The 22,841-nt window shown below is 39.8% G+C and overlaps 1 protein-coding gene across 1 annotated transcript; it reads right to left on the bottom strand.

The window, feature by feature from the left end:
- Nucleotides 1-1,082: 1,082 nt before the first annotated feature.
- zc3h15 (zinc finger CCCH-type containing 15) lies at nt 1,083-9,914 on the bottom strand. The gene is made up of 11 exons (XM_023393511.2): nt 9,705-9,914; nt 7,587-7,688; nt 7,177-7,279; nt 6,883-7,035; nt 6,319-6,410; nt 5,667-5,849; nt 4,787-4,867; nt 4,513-4,578; nt 4,230-4,337; nt 2,723-2,870; nt 1,083-2,221 (listed from the first exon to the last, which is right to left on the bottom strand). The coding sequence occupies exons 1-11, from the start codon at nt 9,777-9,779 to the stop codon at nt 2,016-2,018; spliced, it is 1,317 nt and encodes a 438-aa protein (XP_023249279.1). The 5' UTR covers nt 9,780-9,914; the 3' UTR covers nt 1,083-2,015.
- Nucleotides 9,915-22,841: the final 12,927 nt, after the last annotated feature.

The raw sequence follows: 22,841 nt of genomic DNA, 5'->3' as shown, positions 1-22,841 counted from the left end.
GATGATTAAAATCTTTTGATTTCATTTTCCTGTGGTATCTGAAAATCATTTTCCTGTTTTGATCTCTTGTCAAAGTTTTTGCCACGTACCTGTGCTAAATATAATTTATTTTTCAGAATAGTAGTAAAATATGTACAAAAAAAAAATCCAGTTTTAGGTTGTAACACTGGAGTAAATCATGACAGTATCAAGATAAGGCTTCAATTACATGCACATCTGGGTCAGTTTAAGGATGTCAGTGTAGATTGATAAACAATTTAAACAATTCCAGCAATAGGCTGCATCATAACAAAATATAAAAAAAGTGAAGGGGTCTGAATACTTTCTGAACGCACTGTGTATGTATATGTGAATCACTGAGTATTAAAGGACATTTTCTTCAGATTTGTCTTACAATATAAATATCATTGTGTAAACATAATTGTGCCACCTGTTCGTATTGGCCATTAGGAAAATCGTTTCACTCTTTGCAGCCCGAAGTTCAGCTTAGGATATGATGACACGGCTTCAACAGTCTGACTTAGACAAATCGAGTACAGACTTTTTAGTATAAAATACCCTCTTTGTGTTCCCATCTTTACACCGCAGCTCAGCACAGAAACACAAGAGGGAATTTCATACAAAAAGACAGTAATTATAGATACATAATAGACATATAGATCTCCACTCGATTTGATTATTTCAAACTGTTTTAGAATATATTTTTGCACAGAAAGAGGATTGAACATTTCCCCATCTCAAATGGAAAAAAAAAAAAAAAGAAGTAGTGGTCAGTAAGAAATGAGGAATGATTACAACAAGCAAACATGAGTATTTTTATTTTCTTTTTAAGACTGACCCGGGTAAATGTGAACTTGTCCTTTAAGCCCAATGTCATAATTAACAGCCTTAAAGAATTTTGATCTTGAGATTTAGAAATACCTGAATTTCAACATCACTGGCACCAAAGATGAACCAAGAAAAGTTCAGTGTGTCAGTTTCTTGTTAGTAATTTGATTACATAAAGATTTGTATTTATTGTACAATATCAACTGATATGAAATGATGTGGGGACTTGGCGTCATCCAAGAAGAGACACACACTGGATGTACAGTAATCTTTTATTTCTTCAGGAGGCAACTCATGAGAACATTATTTACAATACTGGGCTGGCAATGGGATCATTTGGTTTCCCTGCTGGGGCTGAATTACAGCACTAATCAGGTCTCAAACACCCCTGACATTTCAGAAGCTAGGTCTGGACTTTTCCTCCGACAGTTACACAAATTTTTTCAACAGTTTTAAGTTCACCTAAATGAAATAATGGATCTGTTGAGGGGAAAACAAATTACTGGAATAATGAAAGTGCTGACAACCTCAAATTACAGCTTTTATTTTGGTACGAGAGCAGGCGAAGCTCTGAACAGATTTCTTACCACAGAATCACTCCTGTTCATTTCCCACTTTGTATAAATTCAGTTTACAAAAGCTTTTTTTAAACATCCATCGATAATGTTATTAAGTTTACTGAAGCCGTTTCCAGCAGTGCTTTGATTTTTACGCCCTTGTAATGTCTCACTCAGCAAATCACCCTGTTCGATATTTAATAGTGATCAGGTAGAGAAGCACTCGAAGCCTAATTTTTTATCTAAAGTAATTTCAGTTTCAACGTAAGCCAGCGTTGAGCAACAAAAAGTGCACAACAGCAGCAGCCGAATTCTCTCGTATTAGAAATTGTGACAAGCGACATTCATGTGGAGTTGGCCCTGGTTGACCCTTATTGGCCCTGCTGTGGAAATTTGGACACCCGATGGACAGAACGTCTGGGATGCGGTGGGATGTGAGAGGGGCGATACAGAAAACAGAGGGGGCAGAGACAGGCAGTGATGTCATGATATAATCAGGCTTTATTACTGGAGTCTCTGAAATTTAAAATCATTCAAACATCCGGTCTCTTTGTTGTTAAGCTCCATGCATCCATCGGTCCATCCCTTTGTCACTTAGTCCGTCCTAACCTCCACCTCGCGCGCTCCCTCTCATTCTTCCAGCGTCAGTGTGTTGAGCTCCTCGTCCAGTTCCTCCAGATCTTCACCCGTGAACAGGTTCTCGTCCACCGGAACCTCTTCTTCCTCCACCTCCTCCTCCTCCTCTTCATCCTCCCCTCCTCCGTCCTCCCCTCCCCCCTCTGCTCCTGAAAGCCCATTGGCCTCAGCGCCGCCGCAAGCTCCGTTCAGCTGTTCATCTGTAGAGAGCAGGAGGGGGAGGAGGAGGAGGAGGAGGAGGAAGCAGGAAAGAAAAGATAGACAGATTTTTTACATTAGTTATGATTTGAACAAAATGTATTCAAGGGTTGTGTATAGTTGTAACCAGCATTGTCATGGCAACTAGACAGAAGTGACATTTTTATGCCTCCGCTCAGTCTGTCCGTCCCATTCTCGTGGACACGTTGTCTCAGTGACACCTTTACAGAACTTCTTCAAATTTGGCACAAATGTCCACTTGGACTCGAGGTTGAACTGATTAAATTTTGGTGGCTAAAGGTCAAGGCCATGGTGACCTCACAAAATACTTTCTAACCATTACTCAAGACTTCACACATCAATTATGAGAAAAGATTTCACTCAAATGTTTAATATTTTATATGATTCTGGATAAACAGGGATGTAACCTGAATCTAGTCTGAGTGGCGGAGGGATACAACCGCGAGGCGTTAATTCTAGTCCAATTAGTGGCTTTTTCTTACCGTTGTCTTCTTCTGTCGGTTCACTGTTCTCACGGTTCTTATTCCTCGAGGTAAAACGGTCCACGGATGCTACGGTAATGCCTGTGTTGTCGACCTCTTGTGGAACAAAACGAGATAAGTCTATGTCCTGGACCTCTGTGGTATCAATCTGAAATGAAAACCATGAACAGCAGGTTTAGGCAGGAGTGCGACACAAGAAATCCAACACATAAAAATGCCTAGAAGAAGAACTTTATCACTTTCTGGAACTTAATGCCAGTAAAGTTGCCAAAAGCCAGACTGTTTTTGATTGGACAAAGTTTTTTACACAATATTTTAGTACCAGAAATAAAAGGAACCAGGAAATTAATCAAGGGACAAAAAAACCAAACTGTGTTTAATTAGGAAAATATTTTCTTGTTCATTAAACTTGTTATGGATTCATTTATGGCCCAAATCTACTGAGGAGCTAACAAGTGTGCAACAGGTGCAAGTAATTAACAGGCAAATCATTTGATGTGTGAAAAGACGACAGCTGCAGTTCAGCAGGAATTAGACAATTTAACTACAGGAACACTGAGTCTGGGGACAGCACCAAACCACCTTCCCATCACCTGTAAGACGCTGAATTATACCTGCGGAAACTGTGTCTGGGTTACATAAACCTCACCTACACCTGCAGCGACTTTTGTTACCTTTAAATTCATATACTGAACCTGGAAATAGAGTTACATCATACATCATCTGTTTTAGAAGCTGTCATTTTCACTTTGCCCAAAATTAACAGGATGCACTTTTTATGGTCCACTCTAGCAGCAGCCATGATCTCAAGCACATAGACATTTCTCTGACTGGTAGGTTTTGTATAGAGCTGAGGTCACTAATAATAGCTCGATCCAGACCAAGACGCTACTGCCTAAAAATTACATTTTAAAGAGTCTATATTTTAACCAGCACAGCTTTTCTGGCTTTTACGGCAGTGGTCATGTGACACTACTCAGCCAATCACAGTGACTCGAGTCAGTGAGTGAGATAGAGACGCGGGGGAGAGACAAAACCAGAGAAATAAGTGGGGAAAAATGGGGGAGTTGGATATAAGAGGGGAAGGCGGAGATTGTTAAAAAACTGTTGAGACAGTTCAGATGTGAAATGGAGTTAAAAAAACAAAAGAAAAAGGGAACTCGAACTACACTTTTAATTTAATTTTTCTAAAATGAAAAAAAAAAGTTTTTAATCAAATATCACTGATTCAGAAAAGAAGGGATTAATCCCATCCATTTTATTCTAATTACTATGTTCTAAATTTAAATGTTGTAATTTAATGCCTGTTCACACCCAGCTGACCGAGCGCTGACAACACTGATATATTATTGATATTTCACACCAACGACGCACACTGTGTTAGACTTCACACAATATGAAGTCAAACAAAGACAAACTTAATAAGCATCGACTGCAGGAGGAGGAGCGGCCTCTGCGGCTTCTGGCCACAGACAGATTAGAGAATTGTGGATTATTTAATAATTACCACTTCGTCGTCTTCCTCTTCTTCGCTCTCGTATCGAGTGTCGTCGGCTTCAGCGTCGTCGTCGTCGACCAGCTCTGGACGGAACTCGAACACCTCGCGGCCGCTCACCTACGCATACAGATATTTAATTAAATCCTGTATTACTGTAGAGATGTTTGCTTCAACAGTAACAGGACACAACATGTAGACTCATAAAGTGACCACAGCTATAAACAGAAACACAAACAGTTATCCAGAATACTGTGTGACCAACACCACCCACACCAGCTGGAGCCAGACTTACTACTAGCGACTTTCCAGCCTTGAAGTCGGCCTTCTTCTTCTCCAACTCCTCCCTCGCTTTGTCCACCTGTCAATCAACAGCAGCCAGTTACTTTTTTTTTGGGGGGGGGATACTTGTGTCCTTGTAAGATTCTTACGTTTTCTGATTTAGCCCTGAATCATCAGAGGACATAACTTCCACAGGGAAATGTAAGGGACTTAAAATGAAACATCCATGATGCTGCAGTAACAAACGTGTCAAACTATGTTAATAAGATGTTTGAACATGTTCCAACCTTCTCCTGCCTTTTCCTCTTCTTCCAAGCCAGGAAAGTCTCCAGGGTGATCCGAGTCACGTTGACACCCAGAGCTGCACGCTGCGGGGGGAGAGACGGACATCAGGATGTGGACAGTAAAGACATCTTCCAGGGTAAAACCAGGCACACTTAGTATTTAGAGAGCGTTTAACGACCCCGGGTGGTAGCCATGTTGGACGTCCTCAATTTTTTGCTGACATTATCTGAAGGCAACTGGTTACGTTTCTTCACTTTCTTGATTTGGTTTGTACAGACGGGTATTTTACAACTTTTACAACTTATGTAATTCTGTTTTATGAAGCCCAGCTGTCCTTCAAATGATCTCTAACTGTATTTTACTATAGCACGTTTTAATGTGTATATGTAAAGCCCTTTATAACAGTTTTTAAAGGTGCAAAGGAATTAAAGTTTACTCACTCACTGCTACTAATTTCAGCTCGTTACGCAGCATCCAACAGAATGCTACGCTGATCTCCACTGTCTTGTTAATACATCCGATTTCAAACATTTCTGTGGTTAGTAGTTGTGTATTTATATGAAAACGTCCTTACAGCCCTAATACCTGCTTAGCTAGCTGACAAACTGAAGGACAGTTTGTTCACATTAACCGAGCTCACTATTTACCTATAGTTGTTGCTTTGGAGTAGAGGCTGTCATTTGTGCACACCTAATTCTCCGCATGGACCTCCATGATGGCAGCAACCAAGCTTATTGAGATGCAGGACACAAGTGCAAAGCTTTATCTATAACAAGCCCTCTGTGTTGCTCTTATTCACCTAGAGCCTCCAAATACATCTCAGAGTTGGATTACAGTTTTTTTTGCCAGGAGCAGACTTTACATCCCTCCATCCGTCCTTACCTCGTTTTCTATCAGTTCCTCCAACGAAATTTCCTCTTCTTTCTCCTCCTTCTTCTTGTCTTTCTTGAGTACGAAGCCGGGCGGCAGAGCGTGCCGGTACATGCAAGTATCGCCCCCCCCTGGACACACCCAGAACCAGCCGTACTTATTATTCTCTATGGCCTCCAAGAAGTACTTGCACACCTGAAAATGACACAAAGTAGATAACGTTACAGGGAGGGGAAAACAGAAAGCATCTTGTGTTGTTACTGCATTTAGATAGATTCATTTCAAGTGAAGGTGAAGTGGGTCGATATGGTTGAGGACAAACAGCCATGAGATCACTGATTCATTGAATCCACCACTAACAGGACTTCCTTGCAGTTCCTGCAATTTGAAATGGCTTTGAACAGTGTTTTTGGCTTGGCCTGATATAATTATGATCAAATCGCAGTACATACACTATTGCTCAAGGTAGTCCTTCTTTTTCCCCTTTAGATTCGGTTTTCTCTTCCTCATCTCCATCCCTTTCATCACCTCCGAACTGTCTGAACTCCCTGTATTCGTCTCTCTAATCATTCCCCTCTACGTGTCAGTAACAGGGCTCTTTTAATTTCTCTGCATCCAGGACTTTTGATCACCTTCAAACATGCTAAAAAAAATACAGACTTACAATTTGTGTTTTGGCTTTTTTCTTCTCAGCTTCTCCGTGTTTTTTATTGACCACCTCCTCCAGCTTCTTCTCATCCCAGTTCTCCATTGTGTCTAAACAGAACACAACAGGTCTCATGTTAAACATAAGCAATAGAGGTAAGTTGTTCAGTGTTAAACAATGTATTTCAACGTGTTATCAAGCCATGTTGTTACTGAGAAAAGCATAACAGTGACATTTTTTATCTTATTTTGTGTAACAAGGATGTCAGCATTTTTGTCACTTGCAATGCAGTCATGTTTACGGTTTCCTCCTGTGACATTTATATATTTTACACTTAAGTTGTGCTGCTTGGTGCAGATGCAGCCCTCAAAAAAAAAAATCTTATTGCTCACTGCTTATTGTAATATTAAATGCCAAGCAATTTCCAAAACCAGAGGGCCTACTTATTAATTTATTTCAGCCATTTAGGGACTACTATAGTAAACATTACAAAAAGTGAAGATCAAAATGCAGCATTGCTCGACGCTGTGACATTATATACAATATTACTATATATACAAGTCACCCACACTGTACACTAACCTTTCTCCAGGTCTTCGTCTCTTTCATCCACGTAGACGCTTCTCTTCTCACATTTCCTCTCCATTGACAAATCATGGCTGAACTTGCACTTGTCACCTTTGGTGCACTGGCCCTGCTTAAAGAATGCACACAGCACGGACTTTGGGTCGACACCTGCAGAAAAGAGAGAAGAATTTATTGTTCAACTGTACTGAACACACACAAGAACAATCAGCAAATATTTGGCAGTTTTAAAAGATGAGCAACAATTAAAATATAAGATAAGCTAAGTTAATGCTCATTCATGTTTGTTACCTTTGCTGACTTTCTGGGCAGCAACTACAGGTTTGAACAGCTCGTTGAGTTCGTCCAACTCTTTCTTCTTGTCAGATTTCTTAGCAGTCTTGTCTGCCTCAGCCTGGGCAACACACACACACACACACACACACACACACACACACACACACACACACACACCAAATTAGCTTATAAAGATTTAAATTAGTGGTCAGTTGTTTGATGATTCATTGTACAAAATGAATGCACTCTCTAACAAATGTTTTTAACAGCAGACATTTAAAATGATTTGGTAAAATGAGAGGAGAGGATGAGTACAGTGTGACACAGTAAGTGTGTGTGAGATCTGGAGATAGTTCACGCAAGAGACAGTATGAAGGGATGGAGAAAAAGAAACATAGTAAGAAGAAGGAATTGTCTAATCTAACCTGTCTTGCACTTTGTTGTCCATATTTCACTTGCTGAGTAACATTCTTGATGAACTTCTGCTGTTTGGCCCCTTTCTTGTTCTTAAGGCCAAATGTCTTGTCCTAGAAAAAAACAACAGGTCAATTCATCATCAGTTTCATAATTAACCTCCAATAATATCACCCAAGCAAACAGCTCCAACATCATAAAAACAAGCTCCAGCATGTGTTTTCCTTTATTCATACACTATAATTCTGGCGTGCCGCAGAAGAAAGTTCACAAGCAGCGTAGTGAAATCTTTGGCTGGTAATCCAAAACAGTGAGTATCAAAACCCACAATGCAAGTGCTGCTGGTTGGTTTCTAATCAACCTGGTCTATAAACCAACCATGGAGTGATGCAGCACTGTAAACGCCATTTTTTAAAACAAAACAAAAAAACTGCTTGTTTTTTTCTGCATGTTTTTCTTAAATCGCCGCACTGTGACTCACATTTATCGCACAATCTCACATGCCTCAAAATTGAGATCAGACAGACTCATGTCGCACAGTGTGACTTGCAATGAACATGCAATGTTGCTGTTCTCACACAGTGTCCGAGGGTCTTAAATTTAGATTGATGCAGCTGTTTTCCTTGGTCATATTATCACCTATATGTAGTTTTTAAGTGATTTCAGACAAACCAGAATTTGATTAAAGCCACACAAAGCTCTCTATTATCTATTTCTCTGGGCACAATGAAAGGAAAGAAGCAGAGGGCAACATTCATTGTCACACTGCTATAATATGACAACTCTAAGGTGGTAGCAACCACCGGCAAATCAGTAAGAATCATTTCTAAATCTGTTTTTAATTCAGCAAAATTAACATACACTTAATTAAATTTGCTTGTGCGCAATGTAATAAAATGTACTTAATTTAAATTTTCAGATTAACGTGGTTGTTAAAAGTTGGAGGATATGTTTGATATTTAATCTAACAACATGTTAGTCCGTCTTTCAGTCCCCTCTGACTTGCCTATCTTATCTGTGCCACTCAGCTCCAAGCCCATTGGTTTCTACTGAAGGTGTAAATAGCTTAATTGTTAAAACAGGCTGAGTCATTGCACAAAACTGCTGGACATTGTTGTAGTTTACTAGCAAACATTACTCAAAGCAAAAGTAACTAGTGTGTGTTTAGGAACTGTATTCAGCCACAGATTACAATCACATGTGTTTTTAGTACTTTTTGGCCAACAGTGGAGGTCACAGGGGAATGAGATATGTCAGGCTTTGGAAACACATACAACACAATTCTTTTAATGGGATTTACAGCCTCATGTTTTAAGCATCAGACCACATATGGCATATGAAGTGTTATCACACTAGTGGACTTGATTAGTATCTCTGCCTGTTGTGAAATTAGACACGTGATAGATCATTTTCCTCAAAGATTTGTAGTAACAAACGATCTGACATACTGAGAAAATGCAGTAAAATCATCTATTCCTGTGCATGAACGACGCTGACAAGCAGGTAGGGTTACACTGACAGGAAGATGTGGCAGTGACAGTGATTAGTGTAGTCAGGTACTTGCAGTACTCTCACATTTAAAAACAAAGGAAATTAAGTATAAAAACTAATAACTTTTACACCTGTTTCAACTCGGCGCCGAAACTGGCTGAAATCTGTTCCCTCATCTGTCCTACAGGCCGGTGAGAAACAGGCCCACAGCACCGCCCTTTAATTCCCGTTCTTATACAAAACCAACCAAGCTGCTCTTATAAAACACAATAAAGATGTCACGTTAAGGCTTCTAATTTCTGCCGCAGACTTTATGGACATAAATAAACCTTAACAGACAAAATAAGAACACTTTTTCCGGCGGCACGGCCCTGGTTAGCAGCTTGGCCTTCTGACAGCTGGCTAGCTCGCTTAACTTTGGGTTATATAGATTAGCGATTTTGTTAGGAGGCAAATAAATTAATCAGAACGAGTATCGAACAATTAGGAAACACTGACAACTTCCCAGAGATCAGTGTAACTTTAAGGTTCACTTGTCAGCACTTGTGTTAGCTTCGGTTAACACTGGGCGAGTGTGGTACGCTAGCTGGTCAGCTAACGCTAAACACCGCTATGCTAACTCGTGTAATTTTTTTTACCTCAATTATCTTTTCCTTTTTCTTCTCTTGAGTTTTTTTATTTCCCGCAGGCTGGGCGGGTTTCTTCGGAGGCATGTTGGCTCAGGTTAAGCTGTGTACAAAACGCGTGTAGGTAGCTGTGTGATATTTATTTTAACGTGGTATTTCAGCTGGGACGTCAGCTCCACATTACCCAGTTGTTGCTAGCACGGCACAGCAACGGCTCACGTACGCCACATGTGAGTTGTTGATGTTCTGTGGCGTCATCACGCACCCGAGAGGCATGATGGGTACCGTAGTTTTTTTTTTTGTTTTTTTCAGAAACGACGTTATCCAGCCAAATAAAACCTGCTAAAAAATAAACTAAACAAACAAAAATCAAATGAAGCTATTAAACTTGAAGTAGGCCGTACTTTGTTTTGTAATGAAATTAAAGTAATTACAATGTGCTTTACATGGTTTTCAACAGGATTGCAACATTAAGAAATAGAAATTAGGCAGTAAAATTAGACATTTGAAATTATATAACACAGAATAGGCCTATAATTGCGTAAAATATTCAAAATAGAAAACTAAAACAATAATACATACAATAAAACCAACAGTAGGAATAAAAACTACAGATATACTGAAAGGTCTTTTTTTTAAAGAAGTGATTAAAAAATATGGTATTGATTCTACAAATCTCAAATCTTAAGGCAGGAAGTTCCAGAGCTGAGGAGCCTTGACTCCAAAAGCCCAGACACATTCAGTTTTGAGGTGGGACTTAGAAGCAGCCAGAAGAGCCCTGCCCGAGGAAGTGCTTTTAAGTAAACAGTAAAATCTCTTCATTGGGAACCAGTTAAGAGATTTTACTGTTTACTTGAACAGGGATCTTGTTACAGATGAAGCCGTCGGGAATTCATATTTGAATTTTATTTATTCATTTATTTATTTTACAATTTTGTTATTACAAAAAAGAAAAACTATTCAACTGGGTGCAATTCAAGAGAGAGCTGATGTAAAACAGTGCTAATTTAGACAACACAGACAATATAAGTAAGCAAATACTGTCACAGAACACAAGAGATCATAAAGATTATGTCAATAAAGCAATATACTAGTTTTAAAATCTAGTATGTTCATTATATAGGAATACCTGCAGGATGGTGAAAGAAGAATTGTGCATATTGATTGATATACCAGGTAAGGATCTTAAATATTAGAGAATGAGCCACTGTATTTTTATTTATAACAATTTTGGCAACTTCACAGCAAAGGGGAGTAATGGGGGGGTTTACTCGGGGTTCAGTGTAATTTTATAGCAGTTTCAGTATTGAACCACCAGGTGTCAGTGTTGCAGTATCAGTCAGTGAAGGTGAGAGTAACAGATTCTTGAGAAATGCTCTGACGAGTTTAATGGTCAAGTACAACCGAAATTCCAGCATATATCCTTAGAGAGCATGGGGCTGATGTCAGAATGAGAGCAAGAATAAGAAATGTAGTCTGTTGAAGCGAGTGGCTCGCCTCGAGCAGCTGAATGGAAATGAATACCCTGGTATATACTGGAAAAGTCTTGATGATGGAATAATTTTCTCACTATGTTATAGAGTCGATGATGATTACAGAACCACCCACATGCAAAATTCCTTGAAATGATGTCTGCAGAGGTAAGGTGATGAAATTAGGCTATAACTATGTCAAGTTTCATTAAGATTGCACTGTGTGCTAACTAGTTACAGTTTGTGTTGTCAGATTCATGCCATACCCTCCAACTGATTGACCTGCAGCAACCAAATGAACAAGATAAGCATGTCAAAAAATCGTGACTTGAATCATGGGAGTCCAGAGATGCTAAATGCCAACGTTGGAGATGATTGGATCAATGCCTTAGGAGGGGTTTACACAAACACACAGTTCAGAAAATTCAATATGCTGCAAAATGCTGTGCGGCAGAAGCTGAAGTTGCAGTGTGTATTTGATTCAGCATGCTACAGGAAATTATGAGAACAAAGAACTGTGTTTCTGCAATACATGGTTTACAAATAATTGTCCTATAAGCTTAACAAAGGTTATTACAGAGCCAGCATCTGGCCAATGGACATAAGACCGTTTTATTGCCTCTGTTTAATAGTTTGATTGTATAAGCTGGTGGTCAATTAAGACACCCCTGGCATGACTTTTATTGCCTGAGTACCGGATGAAATTTCAGACCTATCTGGAAACCTTGGCTGTGTAGGTTGTACGGTCTGTGAGCTCCAAGTGCTTTGGGGGGGAATTAAGGGAAAGCAGAGAAAGAAGAAGAGCAACAACAGCAACAACAGGGCTGCTGCAGTCCTTTGTGTTTGAACTCCTACTAAGAAGAAAACTCCCTTTTGTAACCAGAAGCGTGAGATCGTGTCATGGCTGCGGGGCAGAGAGCCAACCAGCAGGGGTTTCACCGCTTCAGCTGCTGATTCAACTTGATTTAATTAGATTTCACTTAAGTTACTAATGTGATTTCATTTGGCACATTTGACATGTGTGGCCTTCATCCACACCCTGTCTCAGAGTGGCAGCCAATTCACTATTAAAGCTGTGTGTGTGTGTGTGTGTGTGTGTGTGTGCGTGCGTGCGTGCGTGCGTGCGTGTGTGTGCGTGTGTGTGTGTGTGTGTGTGTCGCACAGCAAACTACTGTACGCCATAGTCACGAGTCAAAATGGGTCACACACGCCTGCTCCTTTGGAGCTCTCATTTGCTCTCGTGTGTTTTAATGAGCCTTGGTTTTCGAGGGTAGGGGACAACACTTACTCAGTTTGGGTGCCCACATAATGACCATACCAGTAGTGTTCTTTAATGAGTCCCAGAGTGAGACAATGAATCTACTCTAGTGACAGCATCCTTGGCTGCAAACGTGTTATCAGACCGTGTGTTAGCATCCTCTCAGCTGTCTGTACGCCTGCTCACATCCTCTGACTTTATTTCATTTCATGTGATGTGGAGATATTTATACAGAAGACGTTTGTCATGCATGGCGCCCTTCCATGGTGTTTGTGTGTGTGTATATAATAACCTATATTGACACAGCTCCTGACTACATGGCTGAGGGCTAGATTTTAAGACAACAGAGGTGGGTAATATTGCCTCGAGCAAACTTTCTCACTGTGTCTCTCTCCTTCGCTTGCTCCATCTCTGTCTTTCTCTCCTTCTGTGAGAGTCTTTGTGTGCGTGAGAGCGGTCTAATAAATCACTATATCTGCTGCAAGACCATTTTTCCCTATAACCGCCTTCTTCATATTCATACAAACATCGATCTCTTCTGCAGAGGGCATGCATGTCATGTAGCCTACACACACACATACACACACACACACACACACACATGAATGCACTTGAATCCACTGATGCCTGCAGATGGAAAGAAAACATCTGCCTAATTAGCAGAGCACAACAGTTGTTCTTCTTCCTGTGACATCTGAGAAAACTTGACACCACACAACCTATCCCAGTCCAATTTTTTTTTCCGAGGCAATAATTGAAAGTGTCCTTTTGTCAGTCCGGCTCGGCCTCCTCCTGCTTCCAAGGACAAACTGTGGCACCTTGTCTGCGCCGCTGACTGCTGAGCGGGTCATCGGCTGTCAGCTGCTACCCATCAAGGAGCTGCACGACACCAGGGGAAAAGAAAAGGGCAGAAAAGATTGCCTCCAACCAGGCCCACCCAGGTAACTACCTGCTCCTAAAGAAAGAAAATAAAACTTCACTGTAGATGGAAAAACTGCTGCATAAACACCCAGACCTCCCGTCACCTTACCCGCTTTTCCCCCTGCACACCACTGAGATCTCATCAGCCTGTGATAGTCCTTGCAATCCAGGAGTTATTTTGTGCTGAAGTTGTTGTAATTTCTTCTCTTTTTGGTGAATCCCACACATTCCCCTCAACCTGCCTTCGTGTCTACACGTACTTTAGAAGATTTCCTGCATTTCCCACGACCCCAAGAGAAGGTGTTAACTTGTATTTAGCTTTAAGTTTTGTGTTCAGGTAATGAGCAATAACGAGACACGTAGTGATACTGACAGCAAGAGAACACTTCTCTTTTTTTTTTTTCAGCAGAGAAAAGGGGAGAATCGTATCCTTTTACTGATAACACAGCTCGTCTGCTGGATGCATTGTACTGTGGTCCCTTGAGGCCACTGTCGGTGGAGAGATTGTTGTGTATTCCTCCCTCTCTGGGTGGATTTCTTTCTCCCTGTGTGACAGTTGAAAGTCTGTGCAAAATGAAGAGTCTAAGAGTGCTTTGCTCGATAATCCTGAGGGACTGACACTAAAACAGGATGTTTAGCCTACTGTTGATGTTTTAGATAACTGAAAGAAATTGGTGCTGCATTTGTAGCCCTTCTATTTAAATGTTATTTTTTTTTAATATTATATAGCCTACCTCTATAGCTGCGCTGGAAATATCCCATAATATCCACAGTCATCCACAGTAAAACAAACAAAATGGGCCGAGAAATTTGTCTATTCTCAGCCAATGTTAAACGGTTTTCAGGAGGTTTTTTTTCCTTAACTAGCTGTCCCATTATTCACTCACTGCAGAAAAAAAAAAGATGTCTAGACTCCTTCTCACAATTGAATAGAGCTGTTTGTAAACCTTATTACTGTCAGTCATAAGTGCTACCACCATTCATTTTGGTGGAATCACTGACAGCACTGATGACTGAGTTCTTTTATTGAGGTATATTCAGCTATTGACTCCCTGCAGGGTTTTATCCACTCATGTTCGTCTCTGTGGTATAAAACTGTTGGTTGGTTTTTGTGATTTTACCTGCGCCTATGTATTTTATTGCATTCCTACTGCAGGTTTTTACTTTTTATTTTTTTGTATTTCTATTTCATCATTTTATTGTTAACTCCATCTGCAAACCATATTCTTCTCAGGGGACAATAAAGATGGAATTGAACTGCACTGAGTCATTCAGGGAGGAATGGAGGGTGGTGGTTTTACCGTCTGATAACTGGAAACAATGGGAACATTAATGGGGAAGGTCATAATAGAACAGAAAACAATCTTGCCGCAAGATCCATTTAGTTGCTGCTCTGGGCTTTTGATCATACCACATGGTCTTCATTAGCATGTGGAGTCAACATGGATGAGAAGTTCGGCAGAAAATGGAAATTTGTACACCTACATCTCCAACTGGGAAAAATAAGATCATGTGATATGAACAGCAACTAAATGGACCTTGTGCTGGGATTGTTCTCTCAACTTCTAAGAATGATCTTTGAAACCTCAACTTCAACAGCCACTTCTAGGTTGAATAGGCTATTCTACCGAGACCTTAGATAAAAAGCTTCAAAAAGCTGAATTTGACATTAATAATGTTGAAATCAAAGCTTGGCTCCAGACATCTGAGTCATATTTACATTTATTCATTTGGCTTTTATGCAAAGTGACAAATAAGGGTGCAATCAAGTGACAATTGATCAAGGATAAGCCTTAAAGGATTAGCACCTCAACACTCCTGACACAAGTGCCACAGGCCCACAGATGCATTGAATAGCATACAAGTGCTTTGCAAATGACATATATTTTTGGGAGAAAGAGCAATGGAGCATGGTATATTCTCAGGGGAGGCAGGTCTTCAAATGATTTTTGAAGCTGAACTACAGGTTCAGATTGAGATTTCCTGTGACACTGAGGCTAGTTTTGCGTCCTCTTGCAGATCGTAGCGAAGGCGAAGGCCCATAAACCTGGTGCTGTACTTGTAGTGCCTCTGTAGGTGGTTTTTAATGACCTGAACTTACTGTAATGCGAGCAGCGACAGGGAGCTACGGTGGAGAGTAGTGAAAAGTGGGGTGACATGAGCTGTGTTTGGCTGGTTGAGGACCAGATGTGCTGCTGCATTTTGGACCATTTGCAGAGGCTGTCCACGCTGGCAGCCATGCCAGAAGGGAGTTACAGCTGTCAAGGTGGGAGATGAACAGCGCCTGTACAAGGAGGTGAGTGGCAACTGGAGTCAGTGTTTATATCTTAAATTTCAATTCAAATAATAGTCTACAAATCTATTGCTTCTGCGTAGCATAGAAAGCTGAATCTCAATCAGCTGATGATTAAACAACAACAGGTAGTGAAGAAGATATTGTGGTAAACTTGAATTTCATCTTTTGACAATAAAATACGTTTTACATTTGGTTTCAGCCATGTCAAACACTGTGATGAAACATGTATTTATTCGTTTTCTTTATAATGCCCTTGGTACATGCAACATTTTGTTCCCTGTCAGAAGCTGTTGATTGAAGCTGGCATAAGTGATGTGTAGGTTTGTGTGCTGAATTGAAATGGAGAGGAAACCGCACCCTCTTGGCTCAAACCTACGCCAGTCGCCAGTCATGTTTTGGACAGAAGCCGTTTCACCGGTTCAAAAAAAAAGAAGAAGAAAAAAGAGCCAAGCCAATCAGAGCTTAGTAGGATTAAAAACGGTGACATTACCTGCCTGTGCTGGAGCCAGAAAAACAATGACAGAAAAAATACCATGAAAATGGAGACGAGTGTGCCATGCAGCTGTCCAGGTTTTTTGTAAGTTGGCCTGCAGGAAAGACAACTTTTGAAGATCATCTGATATGACTGAAAGCTCCAGAGCTACTAAACTGAGCATGTGGTGAGACTGTTTTCTCAGCTGCTGTTTACAAGGTCAAGATTGAATTTAGGAGTTCATGAGGTGCTCAGGAAAAAAATTGAAATTTGAACATCTACGATTCGATGACAGCTCGGCAAACTCCATCTGCTGAGGAAGACCATGTGGTATAATCGAGATCTCCAGAACAGCTACTGAATGGATCGTCTTGGGAGATTAGTTAGGGCAAAAAAAAAAAAAAAAAAAAGTCAGGTCAGACTCAGAAATGAAAAATTATGCAAAATGTTGCATATGTGAGTAATTAACACAAGATTCACTTTTATCAACGGGGGATTGCCTCATTTCAGCCTCTCGTCAAGACTATACGAACCTCTTCTAGATTAGATTATGTTTGACAGATAACTAAATGTCTTCACATTAAAAATGTATATGTTGTCTCACTGTTGAATGCAGCCCTCCTTCATTATTGATACCAAAAGACACGGTTAGGAATCATGCAGCAAAAACTACTCAGCAACTCCTTCGCAGACGCATTTGGGCAAAGGAAGTTTCCAGAAAAGGCTCCAGTAATGAGATGAACATAGAGTAAATACTGCACCAGTTTCCAATTGTTTGATTCAATTCTTAGTCCAGATTATAAAGGAAGAGTGTTCACAGATTGTAAACTGCCAAAGATAGTTAGACTCCTTCTCTTAAATAAAAAATGAAGACTTTCGTTCCAAAATTAGACATCCAACACTTGTAAAAAAAAAGAAAAAAAAAAAAAGAAGAAGATATATAAATATATATTTTACGCCTACCAGCAGATGATTGCTGGCAGTAAAGCTCAGTACTATTAGAGTTAAGAGTCGTGTCACGTTTGCTCGACAAATTGTTAGAATTTAAGGACTTAATAAACTGTGTTTCTGAAATATTAACAGACGAATTTCAGACAATAAAGACAAATTTATTGCGGCTTGAAATGAAACCTGTAAATCAGTTTCAGATCCATGAGTGAGGCTCGTGTTATTGCCAATAAAAGAATACAGATGAACATTTCACCTGCTGTCATTCACAGCTTGTCGGAGCCCCGCAGGCATGCCTGTGTTTTAATGTTCTTTTGTTTTTATTAAAGCAACATGGAAGATAATTTACACACATAAACTGTTGCTTGGAACTTTGAATAAATAAAGGGAATCATCCCTTTGTGAAGTCCAGTCACGTCCTGTGTGAACGGCATGCAGCTCCATTCAAACTATTCTGATTAGAGTTGAAATGAACTCTGCTTTAATGAACTGAGCGTTTCAGTTAAGATCTGCAATCAGCTAAATGGCTCAGTTTAGAACAACTGAAATAAACCAAATAATTAATTTGGAAGCGTTCGTAAAGCGCTAAAAGATTAATTTTGAGAGTGGCGAAGAAGTAAATGATTCATCTGAGCAGAAGTGGAAGAAGCTTAATGTTGAATGGAAGCAAGTGATTCATTCAGAGGAGTCAGTTCTAAATGACTCTGAGCCAGTTTCATCCTGAAGTTAAAAATAGACTTTCTGTGGTTGAAGAAGATCACACACACACACACACACACACACACACACACACACACACACACACACTAACACACACACACAATAACACACACACACACGAGCACAGATGCTTGCATGCATGTTGGTACACATACTGTCGCCATGCACGTGCACACGCACATGCAGATATACACACACAAATGAGCATACAGAGGCCTCAAAACACCACAATTACATTTTCTGGATTTTCAAAAAAAACACACACACACACAAACACAGACGGTGTCACACTTTCTGTCACTAGCTCTCTTTTTGTTCTCTCACTTGCTGACACACAAATACACACACACATGTTCTCTGACACAATCCGGCTCCCTCACATACACATACACTGACACACACACACACACACACACACACACACACACACACACACATACACACACTCTCGCACTCTGGCTCATGAATTAAAGAGCAGAGCTGGTCCAGGGGGAAGAAATTATTCAGGCAGATCTGCTCTCTGACAGAGGAGTGGGAGGGAGGGAGGAGAGGAGAGGAAAAGAGAGGAGAGAGAGGGAGAGAGAGTGGAGGTGAAGAAGGGAGGAAAAAAAGAGAGGAAAAAAGAGGAGAGAGAAAACAGGACTGAAGAGAAGAAAAAGGCTGTTAATAACGAATGCACTGATTTGACATCGAGAGGCGATCAAACCCCCAATAAAATGCAGCGTGTGTGTGTGTGTGTGTGTGTGTGTGTGTGTGTGTGTGTGTGTCTGTCTGCTGTGTGTGTGAGAATGTGTATTTCTTATTTCTTCATTGATTGTGTGTGTATAATGGATGTGGGGCGCATGTATCAATTTCTTTCTGTGTGTTCATGTTCACTGTTTGCATCCGTATGAGCATTCATGTGTGTGTGTGTGTGTGTGTGTGTGTGTGTGTGTGTGTGTGTGTGTGTGGGTGTGTGTGTGTCCAGGCCACTTTTATTCTATTGGATGACAAGCTTGCTTTTTAGTGTAAGGTCACATGTTGCATTAAAACAGGTGATAAAAGATGTTTTCTGTCCAGGTTCCCTGCTGGGATGAAAATTAAAGGCTGACTGATAAACCTGCTGAACATCCATCTACTGTAATTGCAGCACACCGATATGCGTGTAATCAGATATAACAAAATGGACCTGCGGAAAACCGATCCAAACCAAACATGCATTAAAAAAAATTCAAAACTGGAATTATTGCCTTGTGATTATATCCCTCCGCCACTCACATTCCTGTTTATCCAGAATCATATAAAATATTAACCATTTGTGTGAAGCCTTGAGTGATGGTTAAAAAGTGTTTTCGGAGGTCACCATGACCTTGACCTTTGACCTTTGACCACCAAAATCTAATCAGTTTGCCCTTGAGTCCAAGTGAACGTTTGTACCAAATTTAAAGAAATTCCCTCAAGGCATTAAGGCGATATCGCGTTCACAAGGCCTAAACTGTGTTTTGTGAGGTCACCATGTCTGCGACCTTTGATCTTTGTTCTCCAAAATCTAAACATTTCATCCGTGAGTCCAAATGGACATTTGTGCCTAATTTGAAGAAGTTCCGTCAAGTTGTTACTGAGATATCATGTTCACAAGGCCAAAACAATGTTGGCTTGGTAGCTGGCGTTCAAACTGAACACAGTCATGTTTTTAAAAACAACACGTAGAGGCATGTCGCTCAGCTGATGCACAGTCTAGAAAGTTCAGTGTGAGCAACAGATCCGTGGATTCCAAGGCTTATCAGAGGCCACAACACTTCACAGCAATTTATAATACTATGAGACAATGCTTACAGCCACTATTTAAGTTGCTACCACTGTCCTCTCAGAGAGGACTCCTGCATCCTCATACATCATCTCACTGACTTCCACATCTCATCTCTTGCAAATTAATTTATGTTTTGCTAAATAAATCAGTTAAGTTCAATATTTTATTTGGCACGGCCTATGAGCAGAACATGACATGACAACACAAAAAAAAACTTGTCAAAACTTTGACTTTAATGTTTAATGACCTATTATGTAAATTTACATAAGTATTCTATTATAAAGTACTAAAAATTTAGTGGACCGCTGCCATAGAGGCTTGTATTAATTTTCATGTTTTGTTTTCTTGTGATTACAAAATAGAATAATTTCAGCGTTACCAAATTTTCAAATTCCAAATTTCTACTCGGCATCTGATGAAGACTGTCCTCCTGTGAAAAACGAGCCCATAGGTCGTTTGTGCAGCAGGTTATTATGACCCACAGTTACGTTTTGTCGTTAGGCTTAGTAATTATGATAGGAGCAAAGGGAAAGGTGCAGTTTATGTTTTTTTTATTACCCATGAGCATTCAACAAAGTAAACCCTCTTTGTTATTATTGTAACCATGACGACAAATATCGTCTAATGTTGAGGAAGTACTTATTTTAACCCAAATCATTATCTATTCCTTAAACCTAAGCAAGTAGTGTTAATGCCCAAACCTAGCCAAGCCCTGACCGTTATTATAGTAACCATGGCGACGAAGTTAGATACGCCGCTGTCGGTACAGTCGCGTTTTCATAATGTTATGACAACCGACGGTTAGAAGACGTTGTTTGTTGTGAAACAGATGCCCCTCTGGATTGTGACGTCAGGTACGTGTTAATCAGTGTGTGTGGTGAAAAAGTGCCAAAAAACAAACAGACAATCAGGTGAAGGTGATAGAATTGGATTACAAACTGTATCAAACAGTCGGAACCGGAAGGCAGGAGGAAGAAGAAAACGGGACGGTTAGCTAGTTTCCCAGTGTTGCTAGTATCTGTTAGCGTGCGTAGTTAGCTAGCATCAATGGAAGTTGGAGATGAAGAATTTTGTCAACAAGTTTGTCAACAAGTCGGACATGATTTGACAACATGGATATTAACCGGAAAACAAGACAAGCTTCAGCTTCAGATAACGTGAGTCTATCTCTGTTTGTTTCTCGCGTGTCGTTACTGATAATTAAACGTCCCGCCGTGGATGTGTGTTGTGTATTTAACTGCTTTTTGTGTAGCTGTTGATGTTGCAGAGCTTATGAGTCTACTGTGACATGTTACTGCTGACTAATTGAACAGGGACACAGGCTGCATGGCTTTGGATGAACTTTGGATTTTGCATTTACTGGTTCTTCAGACACCTGTTGACTCTGTGAGTGGTTTGTGAATATTGGAGAGTGGTGTGCTGAAGGTCAAGGTCCATATTTATCAAACTGTTGAATTAAAAAAATGTTTGAACTTAGGTGAAAGTTAAAAAGAAAAGCCCTTCACTTTTACTCCTATTCTTAAAAACTATCTCTCAAACCTCTTTTGGTAAAGAGGTGAAGACTTGATCAAGATGACTGGAGTGGGCTTCAGAAACAGAATCAAGCATATTTCTATGTATTTGTATAATGATAATAATTACAAAACAATAATAATAGAGATATAGAGTACTTTTTGCATATGAGCATTTGTTAGGATGTTATACCAATTTTTGGCATTTATAATCACAGCCAAAGCTTTTTCACTGTCCACACTTGTGTGTATGAGGTACTAAGTTGTCTTAATTATATACTTTCTTTGACATATCTTGTCTCCCATCAGCAGAATTTTGTTTCCATTTCAGCCAATTTCCCATTATTTCATCCTCAGATATTAATATATCAGAAATATATTAGGTTGTCATTCATGTCCTGTGTTAATATCTCAGAGATTTCACATAAATTCAAGACAGTGATCATTCTGTATGTTCTTGCAGAATAACATACCACTGAATAAACTGTAAGGATTTTTTAGCATATACAATATGACAGATGCAAGCATCAATCCTTATGTCTGATTGGCTATTCCTTCATATGACCATGTGATCAATCACTTGATAAATGTGTTTTCAAACACTTCTGTAGTGTCATTCTCAGAAGTCTGATAAACGTGAGCCCTTGTAGTTGGTTGTGAGAATTGTTTTCATTCTCTTTTGTGTTTGATATTGTTGGTCTGTTTGGCTGTTGTTTGTATGCAGTGGACAAGAGGAGTGTGTAAGTCATATATTTCAAACCGTTATTAAAAGTTACTATTAGTACTGATGTGTACCTATAAGCTGGGCGATTTAACCTGAAATCAATAGCACAATTAGTTACTGCTTTTACCTCATTAATAAACATTAATCTTATTAAATACATCTGTGCACAAAATTCTCTGTTCTGACACTGGACCTCTTAATAACCTATTATTTTCTGAACAATGCAGAAAAATTGTATAACTCTTTTATAACTATGTGACATATTCAGTAGTTAAGAACACTTCACAGTACGTATGATGGCTAAAAGAAGAAAATCAAGGTGAAAGGCTGTAATTTATATTTTACATTTATTGTGACTAAGAATTATTAAGCCTGCAGTAACTTTTTTTGTTTTGTTTTTTTGGCCACTTGGGGGCAGAGGCAAAATAAGTTGTGAACAAAGCATTTACATAATATCACCTCTTAAGTTGATATGGTAAACTTAAGCACAAACAGCTGCTTCTTTACACATCCTGCTGTTGTAGCATCATTGGTCAACATCATTGTAAATTTCAGAGTAGGTTTCTGGGCACCTGATGAATGTAAGATCGATATTCAACCTCTTTTAGCTCCTTAGGGAAATCTCTGGCTGTTTAGCTGCTAAATGCTTCACTATGTTCATCTGCTAGTCTTCGACTGTGTCTGTGTGCTGGTTGGTGCTGAGCAGGTAGTACTTTCAATGACAACAGTTGCCTGCTGCAACCGAAAACATCGGTATGAGAGCAGTGAGGGTGAACCAAAACAGTTGCATTTAAACAATGAGCTAAAAGTCAGTTCAGCTCTGTAAAGCCAAGTGGAGTTGCAGACCCAGGTGATAATTCTCTGCAGGTTCCTCACCTTTTCCATTGCCATCTTGCCATTCGATAAATTGTTATTGTGAAATATTGCTTTGAATTAAAAGCCCTCTCTAAAAGCATAGCTCTTACACTTATTGCATTAGTAAAGGTACGTATGTAAATTGCTAAGACGTGACATAATGTATGTGTTTCTACAGGAATA

This window comes from Seriola lalandi, unplaced genomic scaffold (assembly GCF_002814215.2).
Source record: "Seriola lalandi dorsalis isolate HSWRI2012SDOR001 ecotype SW California unplaced genomic scaffold, Sedor1 jcf7180002054937, whole genome shotgun sequence".
NCBI classification, from domain to species: Eukaryota; Metazoa; Chordata; class Actinopteri; order Carangiformes; family Carangidae; genus Seriola; species Seriola lalandi.
Note: the sequence above shows the minus strand (reverse complement) of the source record. Positions and strands in the feature narration are given on the sequence as shown.

What these genes read in the sequence shown, in the direction of transcription:
- zc3h15 (XM_023393511.2), bottom strand. Translation starts at nt 9,779, where the DNA reads ATGCCTCCGAAGAAACCCGCCCAGCCTGCGGGAAATAAAAAAACTCAA. An exon ending in GACAACAAAGTGCAAGACAG is followed by an intron (nt 7,280 to 7,586) that starts GTTAGATTAGAC and finishes TGTGTTGCCCAG; the next exon opens with GCTGAGGCAGACAAGACTGC. An exon ending in AAGAGGAAGACGACGAAGTG is followed by an intron (nt 2,871 to 4,229) that starts GTAATTATTAAA and finishes TTTTCATTTCAG; the next exon opens with ATTGATACCACAGAGGTCCA.